Source organism: Micromys minutus, assembly GCF_963924665.1.
Source record: "Micromys minutus genome assembly, chromosome: 1".
Lineage (NCBI taxonomy): Eukaryota > Metazoa > Chordata > Mammalia > Rodentia > Muridae > Micromys > Micromys minutus.
In genome coordinates, this window is record NC_137969.1 from 228,472,911 (window position 1) to 228,488,751 (window position 15,841).

General features: G+C 40.3%; 2 protein-coding genes across 2 annotated transcripts in view; both read left to right on the top strand.

Moving 5' to 3' along the window:
• BBOF1 (basal body orientation factor 1) overlaps window positions 1–15,841 on the top strand; it is a gene marked incomplete at its 5' end in the record, with an annotated part of 25,046 nt that continues 9,205 nt past the window's right edge. Inside the window, 6 exons of the mRNA XM_080939495.1 lie at window positions 1–65; window positions 2,596–2,824; window positions 4,203–4,268; window positions 5,308–5,451; window positions 11,869–11,949; window positions 14,685–14,755. Coding sequence (XP_080795621.1) covers window positions 1–65; window positions 2,596–2,824; window positions 4,203–4,268; window positions 5,308–5,451; window positions 11,869–11,949; window positions 14,685–14,755 — 656 coding nt within the window. The remainder of the gene's footprint in view (window positions 66–2,595; window positions 2,825–4,202; window positions 4,269–5,307; window positions 5,452–11,868; window positions 11,950–14,684; window positions 14,756–15,841) is intronic.
• LOC308438207 (E3 ubiquitin-protein ligase RNF113A) lies at window positions 8,586–9,843 on the top strand. Its single transcript, XM_080939514.1, has one exon. It carries the CDS (start codon window positions 8,626–8,628, stop codon window positions 9,637–9,639), a length of 1,014 nt encoding a protein of 337 aa, XP_080795640.1. The 5' UTR covers window positions 8,586–8,625; the 3' UTR covers window positions 9,640–9,843.

Consider the following 15,841-nt stretch of genomic DNA (forward strand, 5'->3'; position numbering starts at 1 on the left):
ATGCCGGCAAAGGACAAGAGAAGAGGCAAGAACAAAGACAAAGAAAAAGACAAAGACCAAAAAAAGTAAGAGCGGCGGCGGCGCAGAGGCTTCCTTTCCCCTTTCCTACCATTTGGCATTTTGAAGCTCTAACTGGCTGCCTGTGTCAGACTTTTGTGGACAGTTCCTGTTGTGCATTCTTTATTGACCCTGTGAGATCTCCATTGCGAGGCTGATGTGAACTGGTGTAGTTGTATTCTAGCTCTTGTCTGAGTGGTTAAAGTTGTCCCTTGGGTCTTTCAGGAATCCTTTTTGGATCAAAGGGAGCACGCGGAATGATCTGATCAGGCCAATCAGAACACACACACACACACACACACACACACACACACACACACACACACACACACACACACAGTACAGCTAACTTCATGGTGCTTTGGAGTTGTTGCTAGAATGTCAACTGAATTACTGGGCTAGAGGATGGTTCCTCAAGACCTTGGAGTCACACCGTAGATGAGAACTGCAAAGGAATCCCATAAACTTGTGATTGTAAAGTTGTCTCTGGAGACAAGTTTAGTAACACACACCTGTGGTCGCATTGTTCTGAAGGCTGAGACAGGGTGATCATAGCCAGGGCTACATAGGGAGACCTTGTCTTTAAATACAAGTCTATGAGTGTAGTTCAATGACAGAGTGCTTGTGCAGGGTCCTAGGTACCATCTCCAGCAAAGTAGCTTAAGAGAGTAACTTCATACTTAGTACAGAAATCTTCCGAGATATGGAAAGCACTAGAGGAGAAAAGCATCTGCCATCCTATCATCCATAGTTAGCCACTACTATCATTTTTCTACGTACTTTTTCCTGTGTAAAATGATAACATCTGTGGACCCCTCTGCCATCCCAAAATTAAATTCAGGGTGCCCTGATACACAAGTGTTCTACCACTGACCTCTTCCACCAACATAGATTCCACAAGATGATTAAGAAAACAAAATATTGGCTGGAGAGATGGCTCAGTGGTTAAGAGCACTGACTGCACTTCCAGAGGTCCTGAGTTCAATTCCCAGCAACCTCATGGTGGGTCACAACCATCTGTAATGAGATCTGATGCCCTCTTCTGGTGTGTCTGAAGACAGCAGCAGTGTACTCATATTGATAAATAAATAAATCTTTAAAAAAAAAATATAACTTCTCAAGCACATTCTACAAATTGCCAAGGGCTTAACACATCCCTGCAACTCACAGCCATGTTTTGTAGTTTTGGTTCTCTATCCTCAGCGCATTTGTGAACAATGAGAAACAATAATACACTTTGTATTCTTTGAATGTTCCATGGGTCATTGTTTGAGAAATCCTACTTTGTTTCTCTAGTAACTTAGTGGTCTTTTTCTTAGAGACATCTAATTGCATCAAGTATTCTTGATACTTTCACATAGCAATTGGAGATTGTAGAGAGGTATTGCATTACTAGTGTCTAATTCACACTGCAAGGGGACGGCAGCTGCTAGGTCAGGCTGGGAAATTGGGAATGGAGCTGGCCGGAATGTGAAGAGAACAAAAGGTAGGTGTGCAAAGGGACCAAGACTCAGAAGTTGAGAGATTTGGAGGTGTGAGGAAAGATCTGCTATACACTTGCAGGAGACTGATTAGAGATGCAGGTGAATGTCTAATGCTTTATTTTTACAGCTGGTGCCTATTGTACCGCAGTGTTTTGTTAATGCTGGTATAATCTTTATTTCCAAGGTCCTCACTTTTGAAATCCATTCTTTTATCATGTTCTGGGGATCAAACCTAGGGCTCGATGTATGATTACCATGCATTCTATTTCTACTTGGTGTGTGCATACTATACAGTCTTCTTCCTGACTTGTGCTTACTATACATTCTACTTCTACCTGACGTATGTGTACTGTACATTCTGCTTCCACCTGTCTACATTCCCAAGGTTTTACCCCCCCCACAAAGTTTTTTTTTTTCCCCATCTTCATCAATGATTATGGAGTGTGTTTTTCAGGCATCCTTAAAGCCTGGTATACTGTGGTACCAAGTGTAGTACTTAACAGACTTGTCCAAGTAACTTGATCCTATGTCTAAGAATTAAAGACAACAAAACAATAACAACAAAAGCTGTGGAGAGGACAGATACACAACATACATGTCTTCATGTAGAAGTAAATGGAACCCAGGCTCACAACTGAGTGAAACAGGAGAAAGGATCAGATCTGGAACTGTAGCTCATTTGCATAGCACTTGCCTAGCATGCTTAAGACTGGGTCTGATACTCAGCACAGCAAAAGGAAGTAAACAGAAGAATATGGAAGAATGGAGTAAATGAGAAGGTATAGAGTTTTATGAAATACATTTGGAGGATGTATCCCCTCTTTATTTTTCTCATCATTTAAGGTCATACTTAAACAATAGTAACTAAATAAAGACATACTCCAAAGTTCTCCTCTTGGGGAAGAAGCGCCAATTTAAGTTTATTATATGACTATAGATATGTATTTACTAATGCGTTCGTCCAGCAATATATGCTTTTATGTGTCAGACAGTGACAAGCAAAACAAAATAGAAATGATAATAAATTACAAGTTGTCAATATCTTCTTCTGCAGGAAAGTAGTAAAAGTAGATGAAAATGTAATTGAACGAGCTAAAGCCAACGCCTCTCTTTGGGAGGCCAGATTGGAAGTCACAGAACTCTCTAGGATTGAGTATCGTGATACTTCCCGAAGACTGGCAAAAAATAATGAAGACTTAAAGAAACAGCAATATAAACTGGAAAAAGACACTATGTCTGTATTAAGCTACTTGAAGAAGCAGGATCAGGAGAAAGATAATATGGTAGGTAGGTAGAAAACTGAACCTCACAACTTCCCCCTGTGTTTATGTGACATGGTTATATTTTCGTAAGGTTTTTGGTTTTGTTTGTTCCAGGCAGAGTTAACACTTAGCCCTACTTGAAACGCACTGTTATTTCAGAATGGCTTTGTTGTCATTGCCTTTTCTTTCTTGTAGCATTAGTCACATTAAGTGATATGAAAGCAACTCAAAAACATGGAGTGATGGCTTAACAGTTAAGAGTGTGCACTGCTCTCCAGTGGACCTGAATTTGGTTCCTGGCACCCACACAGGGCAACCTATAATTCCAGCTCCAGGGAGATCTTATGCTTCTTGGCACCAGAGGCACCCATATACATGTGGCCATACTCAGACACAACATATAACTTTAAAAATTTTTGAAAAAACAACTGACAACTTAAAAAACCTATTAAAGAAGAATTGGATAGAGAAAATCAAGTGAGGCTGGGTATGGCTGCACACATAAACCCAGCACTCCCAGGACACTTGTGGATCTCTGGGTTTGAGGCTAGTCCGGTCCATATATCCAGTTCTAGGACAACCAGAGCTAAATAGAGAAACCTTGTCTTTACCCTTCCCCTCAGTACTCCTCCCCCAAAGAGAAAATGTAGTCAGGTATACATATTTCTGGACAATTGTACAGCCTTAAGAAAACATGGAACATGCTCCAGTATAGTAAACTTGGAGATTATGTTAAATGATATAAGCCAGTCACAGGAGGTCAAATTCTGTAGGGTTCAAGTAGAACTCACAGAAACAAAGTAGAAAGTGATTGCCAGAGGCAGAGAGGAAGGAAAAAAGAGAATTTCAAAATAGCAAAATAAATGTTGTAGAGCTCTTTTAGGTAACAGCTTGCAGCTTGAATGTACTTATGTACTTAACACCTCTAACCTGTACACTTGAAAATTGTTGAAAGAGTAGATGTAACAAGTAAATTGTGGGGAGAGAGAGAGAGAGAGAGAGAGAGAGAGAGAGAGAGAGAGAGAGAGAGGCAGAGACAGAATGTATGTGTACCACATGCTTGCAGGAGAGCTTCCATGTAGGTGTTAGGGATTATACTTGGGTATTTGCAAGTGCAATAAAACACTCTGAACCACTGAGCCGCCTTCTCAGCCCCACATTGTGCTTTTAACAACAATAACAACAACAGTGTTATCCACATAATCCTGACGACAGCTAGATCTTGGAAACTGTCAGTAGCAGATTAAGTGTATGAGGAAATCTCTGTCTGATCCTTCTCCTCCTGATTCACCCCTTTCCTGGCTCACTGGCTTTAATGTTATATAAAGTAATAAAGCATATGAAAAACAGGGCACATCAACTTCTGCTCTTTCTTACTCTTGCATTTTACCTTCTACAGATAGAAAAACTGAAGCAGCAGTTGGCTGAAACAAAGGAAAAAGCCAAGGAAGAGAAGGAAAAATTGGTGAGTTTCTACATCTACTAATTATTTACTTATTAGGAAGTCAGATTTCTAATATGTTTGGTTATTTAAGACCAAATAGGAACAAGTGAAAAGAAGGTCCAGAAGATGACGCAGTAGTAGAGCATTGGCCTAGTACCCATAAGGCTCTGGGACTGATCCCTGGCTCCTTAACAAAACCAAAACAAAATAAATTAAAAACCCATGCACTGGTTTGACATCAGTATGATTACCTTGTTACAAGGCTTACTACAGTAACATCTCAGAATACCAACACAACCACCAGTAGATTACTAGAAAGAGTTTAAAATAGTTTGAAATTTTTGGAAAAGGGTGATTTTCCTTCTAAAATACAAATCAATAAAAATCTTTAATCCAACCTGCAAAAATGTTTCTTCCTGTGGTGTTGAGGATCAAAACCAGGACTTCAAGCATACTGCTTCCCTAATAGAACACTACAACATAAAAACAGAGTGAAAAACAAAATGTTGGCTCATTCCTGCAATTCTAGCATTCAGGAGGTTTAGGCAGTAGAACTGCTGAGAGTTCAAGGCCAACCTAGACTACACAGTGAGTTCAGAGTCAGGGTATTGGGGGGCTAAGGAAGTTCGAGGGAAGCTAAGTGGGAAGTCCCTGTCTTAAAAATAATATGAAATTCCTTTCTGTAAGATTGTGCTACCTAACACAAGAGCTATGAGATTTAGAGGGATCTTGGTTTGGGTTTTATTTTCTTAGAGGGGTCTTAATTTGGGTTAGGTTTTATTTTATTTATTGTTAGGGACTGAACTCAGGGTTTTACCTACTAACCATACATACAAGTCACTGAGCCACATAGACAAAAAAAAAAAAAATCCAGAATTTAAGGCTGTTGGCATCATTTTACAGAAATGCAAATTTTATGGAAAAATTATAGCTTTATGCAAAATAAAGATGGGCAGTTCTTTTAAGAAGTTACACAAATGACTCAGGTCTTAAATAAAGCATGGCTGTATGGAACACATGGTTTTTTTTCTAACTCATTAACTTCTTTTTTTGAATACAGGAACAAAAGTATTCTATGCAAGTCAGTGAGTTGGAGGGACAGTTTCATCAAAAAGCTAAGGAAATTGGCATGATTCAGTCAGAGCTAAGGACAATAAAACAATTCCAGAAGAGAAAAATACAAGTGGAAAAAGAACTAGAAGATGTAAGTTCCTGTTTCATTTCTTCCCTTTTTAGGAAAGATTTTATTTTTTAAAAGATTTATTTATTGTATTTTATATGAGTACACTGTAGCTGTCTTCAGACACACCAGAAGAGGGCATTAGATCCAACTGCAGATGGTTGTGAACCACCATGTGGTTGCTGGGATTTGAACTCTGGACCTTTGGAAGAGCAGTCAGTGCTCTTAACCACTGAGCCATCTCTCCAGCCCAAGGTTTTTTTTATTTTATGTGTGTGCTGGTATGTAAGTACATTTCATGCAATTCTGGTGCTGGAGGAGGCCAGAAAAGGATGGTGGATCCCCTGGAACTAGATTTACTGAAGTTTTAAGCCACCATGTGGGTGCTGGGAACAAAGCCTGGGACCTCTGTAAAAGCAGTAAGTGGTCCTAACCATCTGAACCATTTTTCTAGTCTCTCTTTAAAGGAGATTGGATTAACCCTTGCAAAAAAGTTTTCACATGTATTCCTGTAAGATATGGGCACATTTTAGAGAAAGTGAAAAGTCTTAACTGTTCTATGTTCTTTTTCCTTTTTTTTTTTTTGTTTTTGTTTTTTTTTTGTTTTGTTTTGTTTTGTTTTGAGACAAGTTTTCTCTGTGTAAGATCTCTGGTTGTTCTGGAACTAGATCTGTAGAGGAGGGTGGCCTCAAACTCACAGAGATCTAACAGCCTCTGCTAGGATTAAAGGGCTGTGACACCACGCCTGGCCCTCTTTTTCTTTTTTTATGTCTATCTGTATACCTATTTTCCTAACTGCGTTAGTGGAGTGCATCCATGTGAAGGTCAGAGAAGGACATCTTGTAGCGTCAGCTCTTTTGCTGTTACAGGGATCAAATGCAGGTGGTCAGGCTTGGTGGCAAACACTTTATTTGTTGATTCAGTTCACCTACCTGACAATGATCCTTCTTTTAGGCGTTGATTTTTTTGTGAGCTTGTCAAATTTTAGCCAACACACCTTTCCATGTTAGTCAGAAGATAAACCTTTGATTTGAATTGAAGTAAACCACCAGTTCTTAGGAATTATCAGTGGGGAGGTCGAAGAGTTCTACAGGACAGTGTGTTTTGGATGAGAACTAGAAGGCTGTCTAGCCTTCCCTATAAATGGGGTAAGGAACACTGAAGTTTCCTGAAAGGCCTGTTTTATATGATGCTGATTTCCATGGTATAGCGCTGGATAGAGTCATCTAAACCACAGTTAAAGCTTAAACATTTGTGATATGGCTGAGCAGGTGGTAGGCCTCAGCACTGTTCTCCTGGGCCCCTCAGGAAGCTGCTTGAGTATCCTTGTTATATGTCAAGAGGATGACGCTGAGAGTGAATAATTCAAGAATTCAAGACCTGTGCAGAAGCTATCGTGTGTGTGTGTGTGTGTGTGTGTGTGTGTGTGTGTGTGTGTGTGTGTACTTGTGTTCATTCCTGGAGCCACTTGTGTGCTATGAAAGCATTCTGCTGGCCTGTATACCTATCCTTGCAAGTAGCATAGCAACATTTTTTCCCATAGTCTATTATTTGGAACCGAGACTCTAAATCTGATCCACATTCTAAGGGTAGAAATTAGGTTCCATCATTTGAAGATAGTGTCAAAAAATTGTAAGCCTACTTTAAAACCACACACCCCCATAGCCCTAATTATACACAGCTGCAGTTGGAATATTTATGTATCTTGGTTGCTTGAAACTTCTTCCTGTTATGTAAGGGCTGGCCATGTTCTTTGTGTATACCTGTGTATGCCTGGGCTGGCCTCACAATTGAAACACCTCTATATAGTCTTAGCCCCTCAGTCCTGGGATTGCAGGCACAAGCTTCTCCATCTTTACTTGGTTTTTATTCTTTTTGTTTCAGAATTTTTAATTATGTGTATGGGTGTTGGAGAGGGTATACATGTGTGTACCATGTATACTAGAATAGGTGTTGGATCCTCCAGAGCTGGAGCTATGTACAGTTGTTAGCAGACTGATGTGGGTATTGGAAACTGAACTCTGGTCTTTTGTAAGATCTATACATGCTCTTAACTACTGAATCATCTCTCCAAGCCCCACCTTAATTTTTTTCCTTTTTTAAAATTTAAACAACTTTATTTTAAAAAATAGAGATAAGTGTACAGATTTTAAAGCTTTTTTGCATAAAACTACATGAATATATTTTTGCCAGTACTTGATTTTTTTTAAGGTTTGATAGTATGCATTGAAATCTTACTAGTTACACTGAGCATGAGGGGTGAGAAAGACCATGGTAGCTTTTCAAAACAGGTTGCATGAATCCTGAATTAAAACTGACTCCTGGTTCAGTGATTGTCAGATACAGTAGAAAAATTTAATAAAACTCAAGAAGTTTGCAGCTGACTCCATCTTAATTTTATTTTGAGGAGGGTCTCATGTAGCCCAGACTAGCCCCGACCTCCTGATTCTCTAGCCTCTGTCTCCCAAGTGCTGGGATTAAAATGTTTTGATCACTTCCCTCAAGAATCTTCTCTTTCTCACCTGTAAACAGCATACTGTTTGGACAGTTTAATAAATTAAGCCTACACATGTCAAGGTTTATTCTTTTATAACACTACACTTACACCAATACATGGTCTTTTATCCCTTTAATTTACCAAAATTGGATATTCATATAACTTTGAAGTCTTTATTTTCTATTTTGGTGCTTGAACCCAGAGCTTTGGATATTCTTGACAAGCAATCTACCACTGAGCTACACTCCCAGCCTTTGTCTTTTTTGTTTTGTTCAGAATATCTCTTTTATTATTAATTACTATCAGGTAGATCTTTATCTATTTTCTCCTAGCCTTTAAAGGCTTACCTTAAATGCACTTTCAACACTTTCTTGTACCTTTCCATGGGAATGGGATTTGGTACAGAACACATCCTGATTTACCTTTTCCTTAATAGCTTATAAATTCTTTGAGGGGGGAGTTTTGTATTTGTTGCAGTTCTCTAAAAAAAAAAAAAGAAAGAAAGAAAGAAAAAAAGAAAAAAAAAAAAACCTTTACTCGGCCGGCTGGCTGGCGCATGCGCCTTGACGTTCTCGGCTTCAGCGGCCGACACCTCGCAGCTCTGCAGTGACGTAGCCGCGCTGCTTAGCAGTGACGCAGCAGCCCGCGCCACCCTTCACGCCGCAGCTACTGCCAGCCGTTTCGGCGCTTCGGAGTCGAAGATGGCTGAACAAGTTTCTCAGGGAAAGTCGGCGGACCAGGTGTGCACCTTCCTCTTCAAAAAGCCCGGGCGGAAAGGTAATGCTGGCCGCCGGAAGCGGCCGGCGTGCGACCCGGACTCTGGGGAAAGCGGAAGCAGCAGCGACGAAGGCTGCACGGTTGTGCGACCGGAGAGGAAGCGGGTGGCCCACAATCCAATGATCCAGAAGACAAGTGGCAGCGGTAAACAGAAGGGGGCCTCCTGTGATCTGAGCAGCGAAGAGGAGGAGAAAACGGGGAATGAGAGCCTGGGCGTCGTCTACAAGTCCACGCGTTCGGCGAAACCGGTGGGACCGGAGGATATGGGGGCAACAGCAGTCTACGAGCTGGACACAGAGAAGGAGCGAGACGCACAGGCCATTTTTGAGCGCAGTCAGAAAATCCAGGAGGAGCTGAGAGGCAAGGAGGATGACAAAATCTATCGTGGAATTAATAATTACCAGAAATACATGAAGCCCAAGGATACATCCATGGGCAATGCCTCCTCTGGCATGGTAAGAAAGGGCCCCATCCGAGCCCCTGAACATCTACGTGCCACCGTACGCTGGGATTACCAACCTGACATCTGTAAGGACTACAAGGAAACTGGCTTCTGTGGCTTTGGAGACAGCTGCAAATTCCTCCATGACCGTTCAGATTACAAGCACGGATGGCAGATAGAACGGGAGCTTGATGAGGGCCGTTATGGTGTGTATGAAGATGAAAACTACGAAGTAGAAAGCGATGATGAGGAAATACCATTCAAATGTTTCATCTGTCGCCAAACATTCCAGAATCCCGTTGTCACCAAGTGTAAACATTATTTCTGTGAGACCTGTGCACTGCAGCATTTCCGAACCACTCCACGATGCTATGTTTGTGAGCAGCAGACCCATGGGGTTTTCAATCCTGCGAAAGAACTGATTGCTAAGCTGGAGAAATACCGAAAAGCAGAGGGTGGTGCTTCCAACACCCCAGAAGACCCTGATGGAATCTAATTGCCATTACTTAGATCTTTCCATAATTGTCAAATCTCAAAGTACTTTTCGTTTTGGTCATTTCAAACCAAAGCAACAATAATGGAAGAAGTTTTCTAGGAAGAATATCCAAGTCTTGTTTTATATGACAGTGCTGCAGATGGTATCAATACAGTTAACTTATAGAACTCTTAGGCTGCCTGCCCATCCTATATATAGGTAAACATTCTGAATCAAAATAAAGAACTACTTCATACTCTCTGGTACCTTGATGTGAGTTTTTTTTCTTTTTTAAAGAACAATGTCGCCACCTATTGGAGAGGTAGATTTCAGACCGTTTAAAAAGGGGAGGGCTGTTGAGGAACACTTAAAATTCAAGGACAAAGTTATCGCCTTACTGGAAAAAATGTGGAATCTGAAATGTAGAAGAAATGAGGCAGATATGAGGGGCCATATATCTAAAATTGTGATGTATTCTTTAGGTAAGAGATTATTTGTATAGAATTTACTGCATGTTGAGTCTGATACATTTAGCTTATGAAAAGGGATTCATTCGAGTTATCTATTTCAAAGGAAAACAGTAAAAGCCAGATTAGTGTGTTATGTGTGAGCACTCTACCTTTGTGCAGTTAGGTCAGCAAGACCTATATATTGCAGGCAGGTCTTAAATTCTGGGATTACAATTGTCAGTCACCATGCTCAGCCACTAATTTTCACCTTAACTTTTATTTACTTGTGTGTGTGTGTGTGTGTGTAGAAGTCAAAATATAACTTGGAGTCAGGTTTTTCCTTCTACTATGTGGATCCTGAGTACCTTTACCCATTGAACCATTTTGTTGGCCTCACTAATTATCTTTTGAAAGATTGATTAATACACTGATTTTTGAGAGGAGTCTAATAATGTATCAAAGATTCATCTCCAGATGCTAGGATGGGGAATAGTTGATCCATACATGAATTGGAACATTGACATGAATTTTGAAAGTGTGACAAAATAAGCCATTTGAAAAATGAAATGCAAACAGTAAAAAGAACATTTGAAAGAAAAATAAAGCAGATCTAGTATATTAGTACAAATTATAATACAGAAAGTTGTTAATAGGTGAGGATTATACCATTAAATGTTTACTATGCTAAGCATTTTCCCTTATTTTCTCAGTTTTGTGACAAAATGCTTGAGACAAAAGCAACTTAAGGGAAATTTGGCTCACAGTTTGAATCCAGGCCATCATGGTGGGGAATGTCATGGCCTCGGGAATATGAAGCTGCTGGTTACACAATTAGGAACAAAGAATGATAAATGCTGTCATTCTGTTTGCTTCCTCCTCATATTCAGTCCTAGACCCCAAACTACTGAATGGTACTGCCCACATTCAAGGTCGTTCTTCCCTCTTCAGATGAACCTTATATATTTTTAAAATATGTAAAGTATATCTATGTTTGTATGTACTTGGAGGCCAGAAGAGGATGTGAGATCACTTGGAGCTGGAATTACAAGCAGTTGTAAGCCACTAAACATGGGTGCTAGAAACCAAACCTCTGGAAGAACATTAAATGCTTTTAACCACTTAGCTATCTTGTCAGTCCCGGAACCTTTCTAAAAACACCTGCATAGACACATCCAGAAGAATGTTTCCATGGTGATTTCTAATCAAGTTGACACTGAAGATTAACTGACATATTATCACACGCTCTGAGATAATTGCATGTGGAGGCCTAAGGTTGGTGATGGGAGTCTTCCTTGATTACTTTCACCTTACTGTTTGAGGCAGAATCTCTCAGTCAAACCCTGAATTCCCTGATAAGACTAGTCTCCCTAACGAGCTTGCTCTGAGGATTCCTTATCTTCTGTCTTTCAAAGCTGGAATTATAGGTGGGTGCCACATCTACCTGTCACTTACATGAGTTCTAGGGAACTGAGCTATTTTCTTGCCAATCCACTATTCTCTTTTTCATATTTGGCAGACTGTGTAGTCTGGTCCCCAAAGTTCCAATTTAAGGACTTTATTGTTTTGTGATTCTGTATTTTGTAAATCTTAAGAGAGTATATCTGAATGTCCTAGGAACTATTATTCACGAAAGCCTCTAAGAAACTCAATATCAGTCTAGTAAATGTAGAGACAGTTAAGGAAGATGTGCTAAGAGGTGATAACACCGATTCTGTATGTTGGAGATCATATGATAGGCGCTGTATCTTCAGAATTCTCTATAAATATGTCCCACTCAACCTTTTCTTTACATTTTTTTTAGATGAAAGAAAATTTAAGAAACTCAGAGAAGAACTATCAGGAGACTCTTAGAAGACTAGAAGGCAGATTTTTTGAAGAAAAGGTATTAGCATTAAATGCTTTGTGGCCTGCACATATGTTACAGATGTATAGCTTGGTATTCATGTGGATCCCAAACACTAGAGCAGGGGCTATTCCAAAAACTGTTGCCTGTCTGTGGAATTTGTTCTTCTAGCTGGCTGCCTTGTCTGGCCTCAGTGGGAGAGGATGAACCTAGCCCCATAGATACTTGGCATGCGACGTTCAGGAGATACCCAGAATGTGGCACCTTCTCAGAGGGGAAAGGGAGGGGAGAGTGGGGTGAAGGATTGTGGGAGGGAATTACTGAGAGGGTGGACAATGAGTGGGATGTAAAGTGAATAAATAAAAATAAAATGAAAAGAAAACATGTCCTGTAAGAAAAAATGCTTTGTTTACTAGAACAAAGGTATGCTTATGTGCACTCTGAGCATTCCAGAATTTCATTTGGTAACTTGCTAGAAAATGTTATCAAGTAGCAGAAAATAAGTGTAGGGGTATGCATTGGTGTGTACCTAAGATCGTAGGATTTAGGAGGCTGAGGTAGAAAGATATTGATTTCAAAGCCACCTCTGAGCCTCATGGCAAGTTTTATGCCAGCCTGGTCTAAGACTTGTCTCAAAAAAAAAAAAAGGTGTATGAATTTCAGTGGCTAATCCCTTTTTCTTCTCTACTTAGAGATTTCTTAATTTCTAACTGATAAAAGAAATAAAAGTTGTATATTCTAATGGTATACCATCCAGTTTCTCAATATCTTTATACAATACTTAAGTTAAACATATCTTTTCAGTTTGTTTCTTACTTTTATGTAGTCCAGCTGCCTCGAGCTTACTATTTAGTGGGACGCTGTCTTGATCTCTTGATTCTACCACAGAGGTGTATATCATGACCCATTATAATTGATATCTAGCACATTGCTATCAACAAGCAAGTCAAGCTGCTTGTGCAATAGCACATCAGAAACTCCTGCTTCTATGTAACTATAACTTAGCACACAAGTCCACATTTAGCCATCTTATTATTCTGTGCTGGTTAGTTTTATGTCAACTTGATACATGCTAGAATCATCTAAGAAGTTGGAGCTTCAATTTGAGAAAGTGCATCCACAGAACTGTGCTGTAGTGAAGTCTGAAGGACATTACTTCAATAGTAGTGGATGTGGGAAGGTCCAGCCTATTGTGAATGGTGCCATCCCTGAACTGGTGCTCCTGAGTGCTATAAGAAAGGCAGATTGAGCCAATACCCAGCATTCCTCAATGACCTCTGTACTAGCTTTTGCCTCCAGCTTCCTGCTCTCAGACTGTGATGTGGAAGTGTAAGCAAAATTAACTCTTCCCAATTTGTTTTTGGTCATGGTGCTTCATCCCAACAATGGAAACCCTAAGATACCCTCTTCACTTTCCCTGGCCTCCATAACTACCATTCCAGTCTCAACTTCCCTGAGATTATTTATCATCCATTTACCCATTTTGTGGTGTTATGGATTGAACACAGGATATTACACATGGTAGGCAAGCACCCCATTACTGAGTCTTACTTCCTGTCACAGATAAACCTTTCCAGATTGTATTTCTGAGGGAGATCTTGTCTTTCTGAGCCTTGCTTGTTTCATTAAGTACAATAATCTCTAGTTCTATTCAAGTTGTGACAAATGACAGGATTCTTTTTATGGCAATAGCATTTTATTATGAACATCCACCAAATCCATCAGTTAGTAGTAGGCACTTAGGTTGTTTCTATTCAAGTGTTGAACTTTCCTCAAGAGAGACTGTCAGACCAGGCTGCCCTTGAACTCAGAGAGATTCCTCCAACCTCAGCCTCCTGAGTACTGGTTATTATAGATGGGTGCCATCTTGCCCTGTATACTCCCCAATTTTAAAATTAGTGACTTTCATCGTGTCTTGTTTAGTAAAAATTATCCTCCAGTTTTGCTTCTAAGATAAACTTCTCTTTTCCTGTTTTGTGCACATGCCATTGTTCTAGCTTGCTTTTCTGTTTCTGTGTTAATCACCATGACCACAAGGACTTGGAGAAGAAAGGGTTTATTTCAATTTACGACTCCCAGGTCACACTCCATCACTGAGAGAGGTGAGGGCAGGAACATGGAGGCAGAAACAACCAGAGACCAGGGAAGACTACTGCTAACTGGCTTGTTCCCAGGCTACCTTCTTCTGCTCTCTTTCTTATTCAGCCCAGGCCTATAGGAGGCCTCACACTTCCTACAGGAAGTGGCAATCAAGGAAACACCACAGGTCTAGTCTGATATAGGCAGTTCGTCAGTTGATCTCCTAGAACTGGAGTTAGAGGCAGTTGTGGCCTGCCACGTTGGGTGCTTGGAATTGAATCTCAGTCTTCTGGAAGAGCAGCCAGTGCTTTTAACCACCTAACCTTGTCACTAGTCCCATACTATCCTTCTTGCTGGCTCTTTCTTCCACCGAAGCTTAAGAGTTTTTTACATCAGAACAGGAATATTTTTTAAAATCTGTTTATTTAATTTTATGTGCATGTGTCTGAGTATATACATAAGTACCTTATGCATTCAGGGGCTGTGAATGTCAGAAGGTGTCAGATCCCCTGGAACTGAAGTTATAGATGGTTGTGAGTCACCATGTGGGTGCTAAAAACCCAATCCAGTCCAGGGAGCCATCTCTGCAGCCCCTAAACCAAGTATCCTGTTTGATGCTAAAGTAAATACTTTGTGATACAGAATATTTATTGTTAGAAGTATAGTTTGTATTTAAACATATATTCTATTGTTAGCACCGTCTGGAGCAAGAGGCTGAGAAGAGGATCATAATGCTGGCAGAGAGAGCCCACCATGAAGCTGTGGTGTAAGAGACTTGCCTTAGTCAGACAATCTTTTTTTCTTTGCTTTTTTATTCTTAGCTTCACTTTCTCTGTCTCTTGGAAAGCCTTCTTGAATTCTTGTCTACCCTTAGTCTCTTTGTGTCCCCTACTCTTTCCCCTTCTACCCTTTCTGTAACAACATGGTAACAATAACTTTCTTTTTGAAGTTAGACCCTAGCATGCATTCATTTTAAACACTATTTTATTATACTTAGGTGTGTATATGTGAGGGAACACCAGTGCCATACATAATATGAGTGTGGAGGTCAGATAACTTGTAGGAAGTCAGTTCTCTCTTTCACCATATGGGTTCCAGGGATATAACTCAGGTCATTAGGCTTGGTGGCAAGTGCCTTTACCCACGAGCCATCTTGCTGGTCCTACTGGAAAAGGAAGAATTCTTAATATGCTTGGAAATAAATTTCATTAAAAAATAGGCTATCCAGGCATGCTAGCAGACACTTAATCTCAGTGGTTAGGAGGCTGAGGGAGGTGGTTCACTTATTCTAGGACATCCTTGGCTATATAGTAAGTAAGACCCAGTTACAAAAAAACCTTCAATAGGGCCATAATAGCATCTTTACAGGACAGTTGAAAGATATTTGTATAAGTAACATTACAATGTTTTTATGTTAGCACATGAATCCCCAGGTCTCATGGTTTATTTCCTGTTAATGTAACAATATAATATGAGTCGAAGATTTTTTAGGTGGTGACTCAGGAACTTGGGCTGCTGCCATCCTCTACCTCTGTCACCTGGGTGTTCTTTAGGTCTAGTCATATGACAAGGATAGAGAAGACATGGGAAACTGGTGCCACATTACTGTGTTGGAGGTGCTAGAGACTGAAAACCTAGGCATACACATCCATTCCATCACTGAAATGCAGTCCTGGCCCTTTTTTCACCTTTTGAAACTGAGTCTCACTAACTTGCTAAGGCCAGCCTTGTGCATGCTATACAGCCCAAGCAGGCCATGAACTTGTGATTCTCCTGCCTCGGTTTCCTGAGTAGCTAGGATTGAAGGTGTGCCACTACTATTCCTACCCTTTTTTAAAAAAGAGAGAGAGAG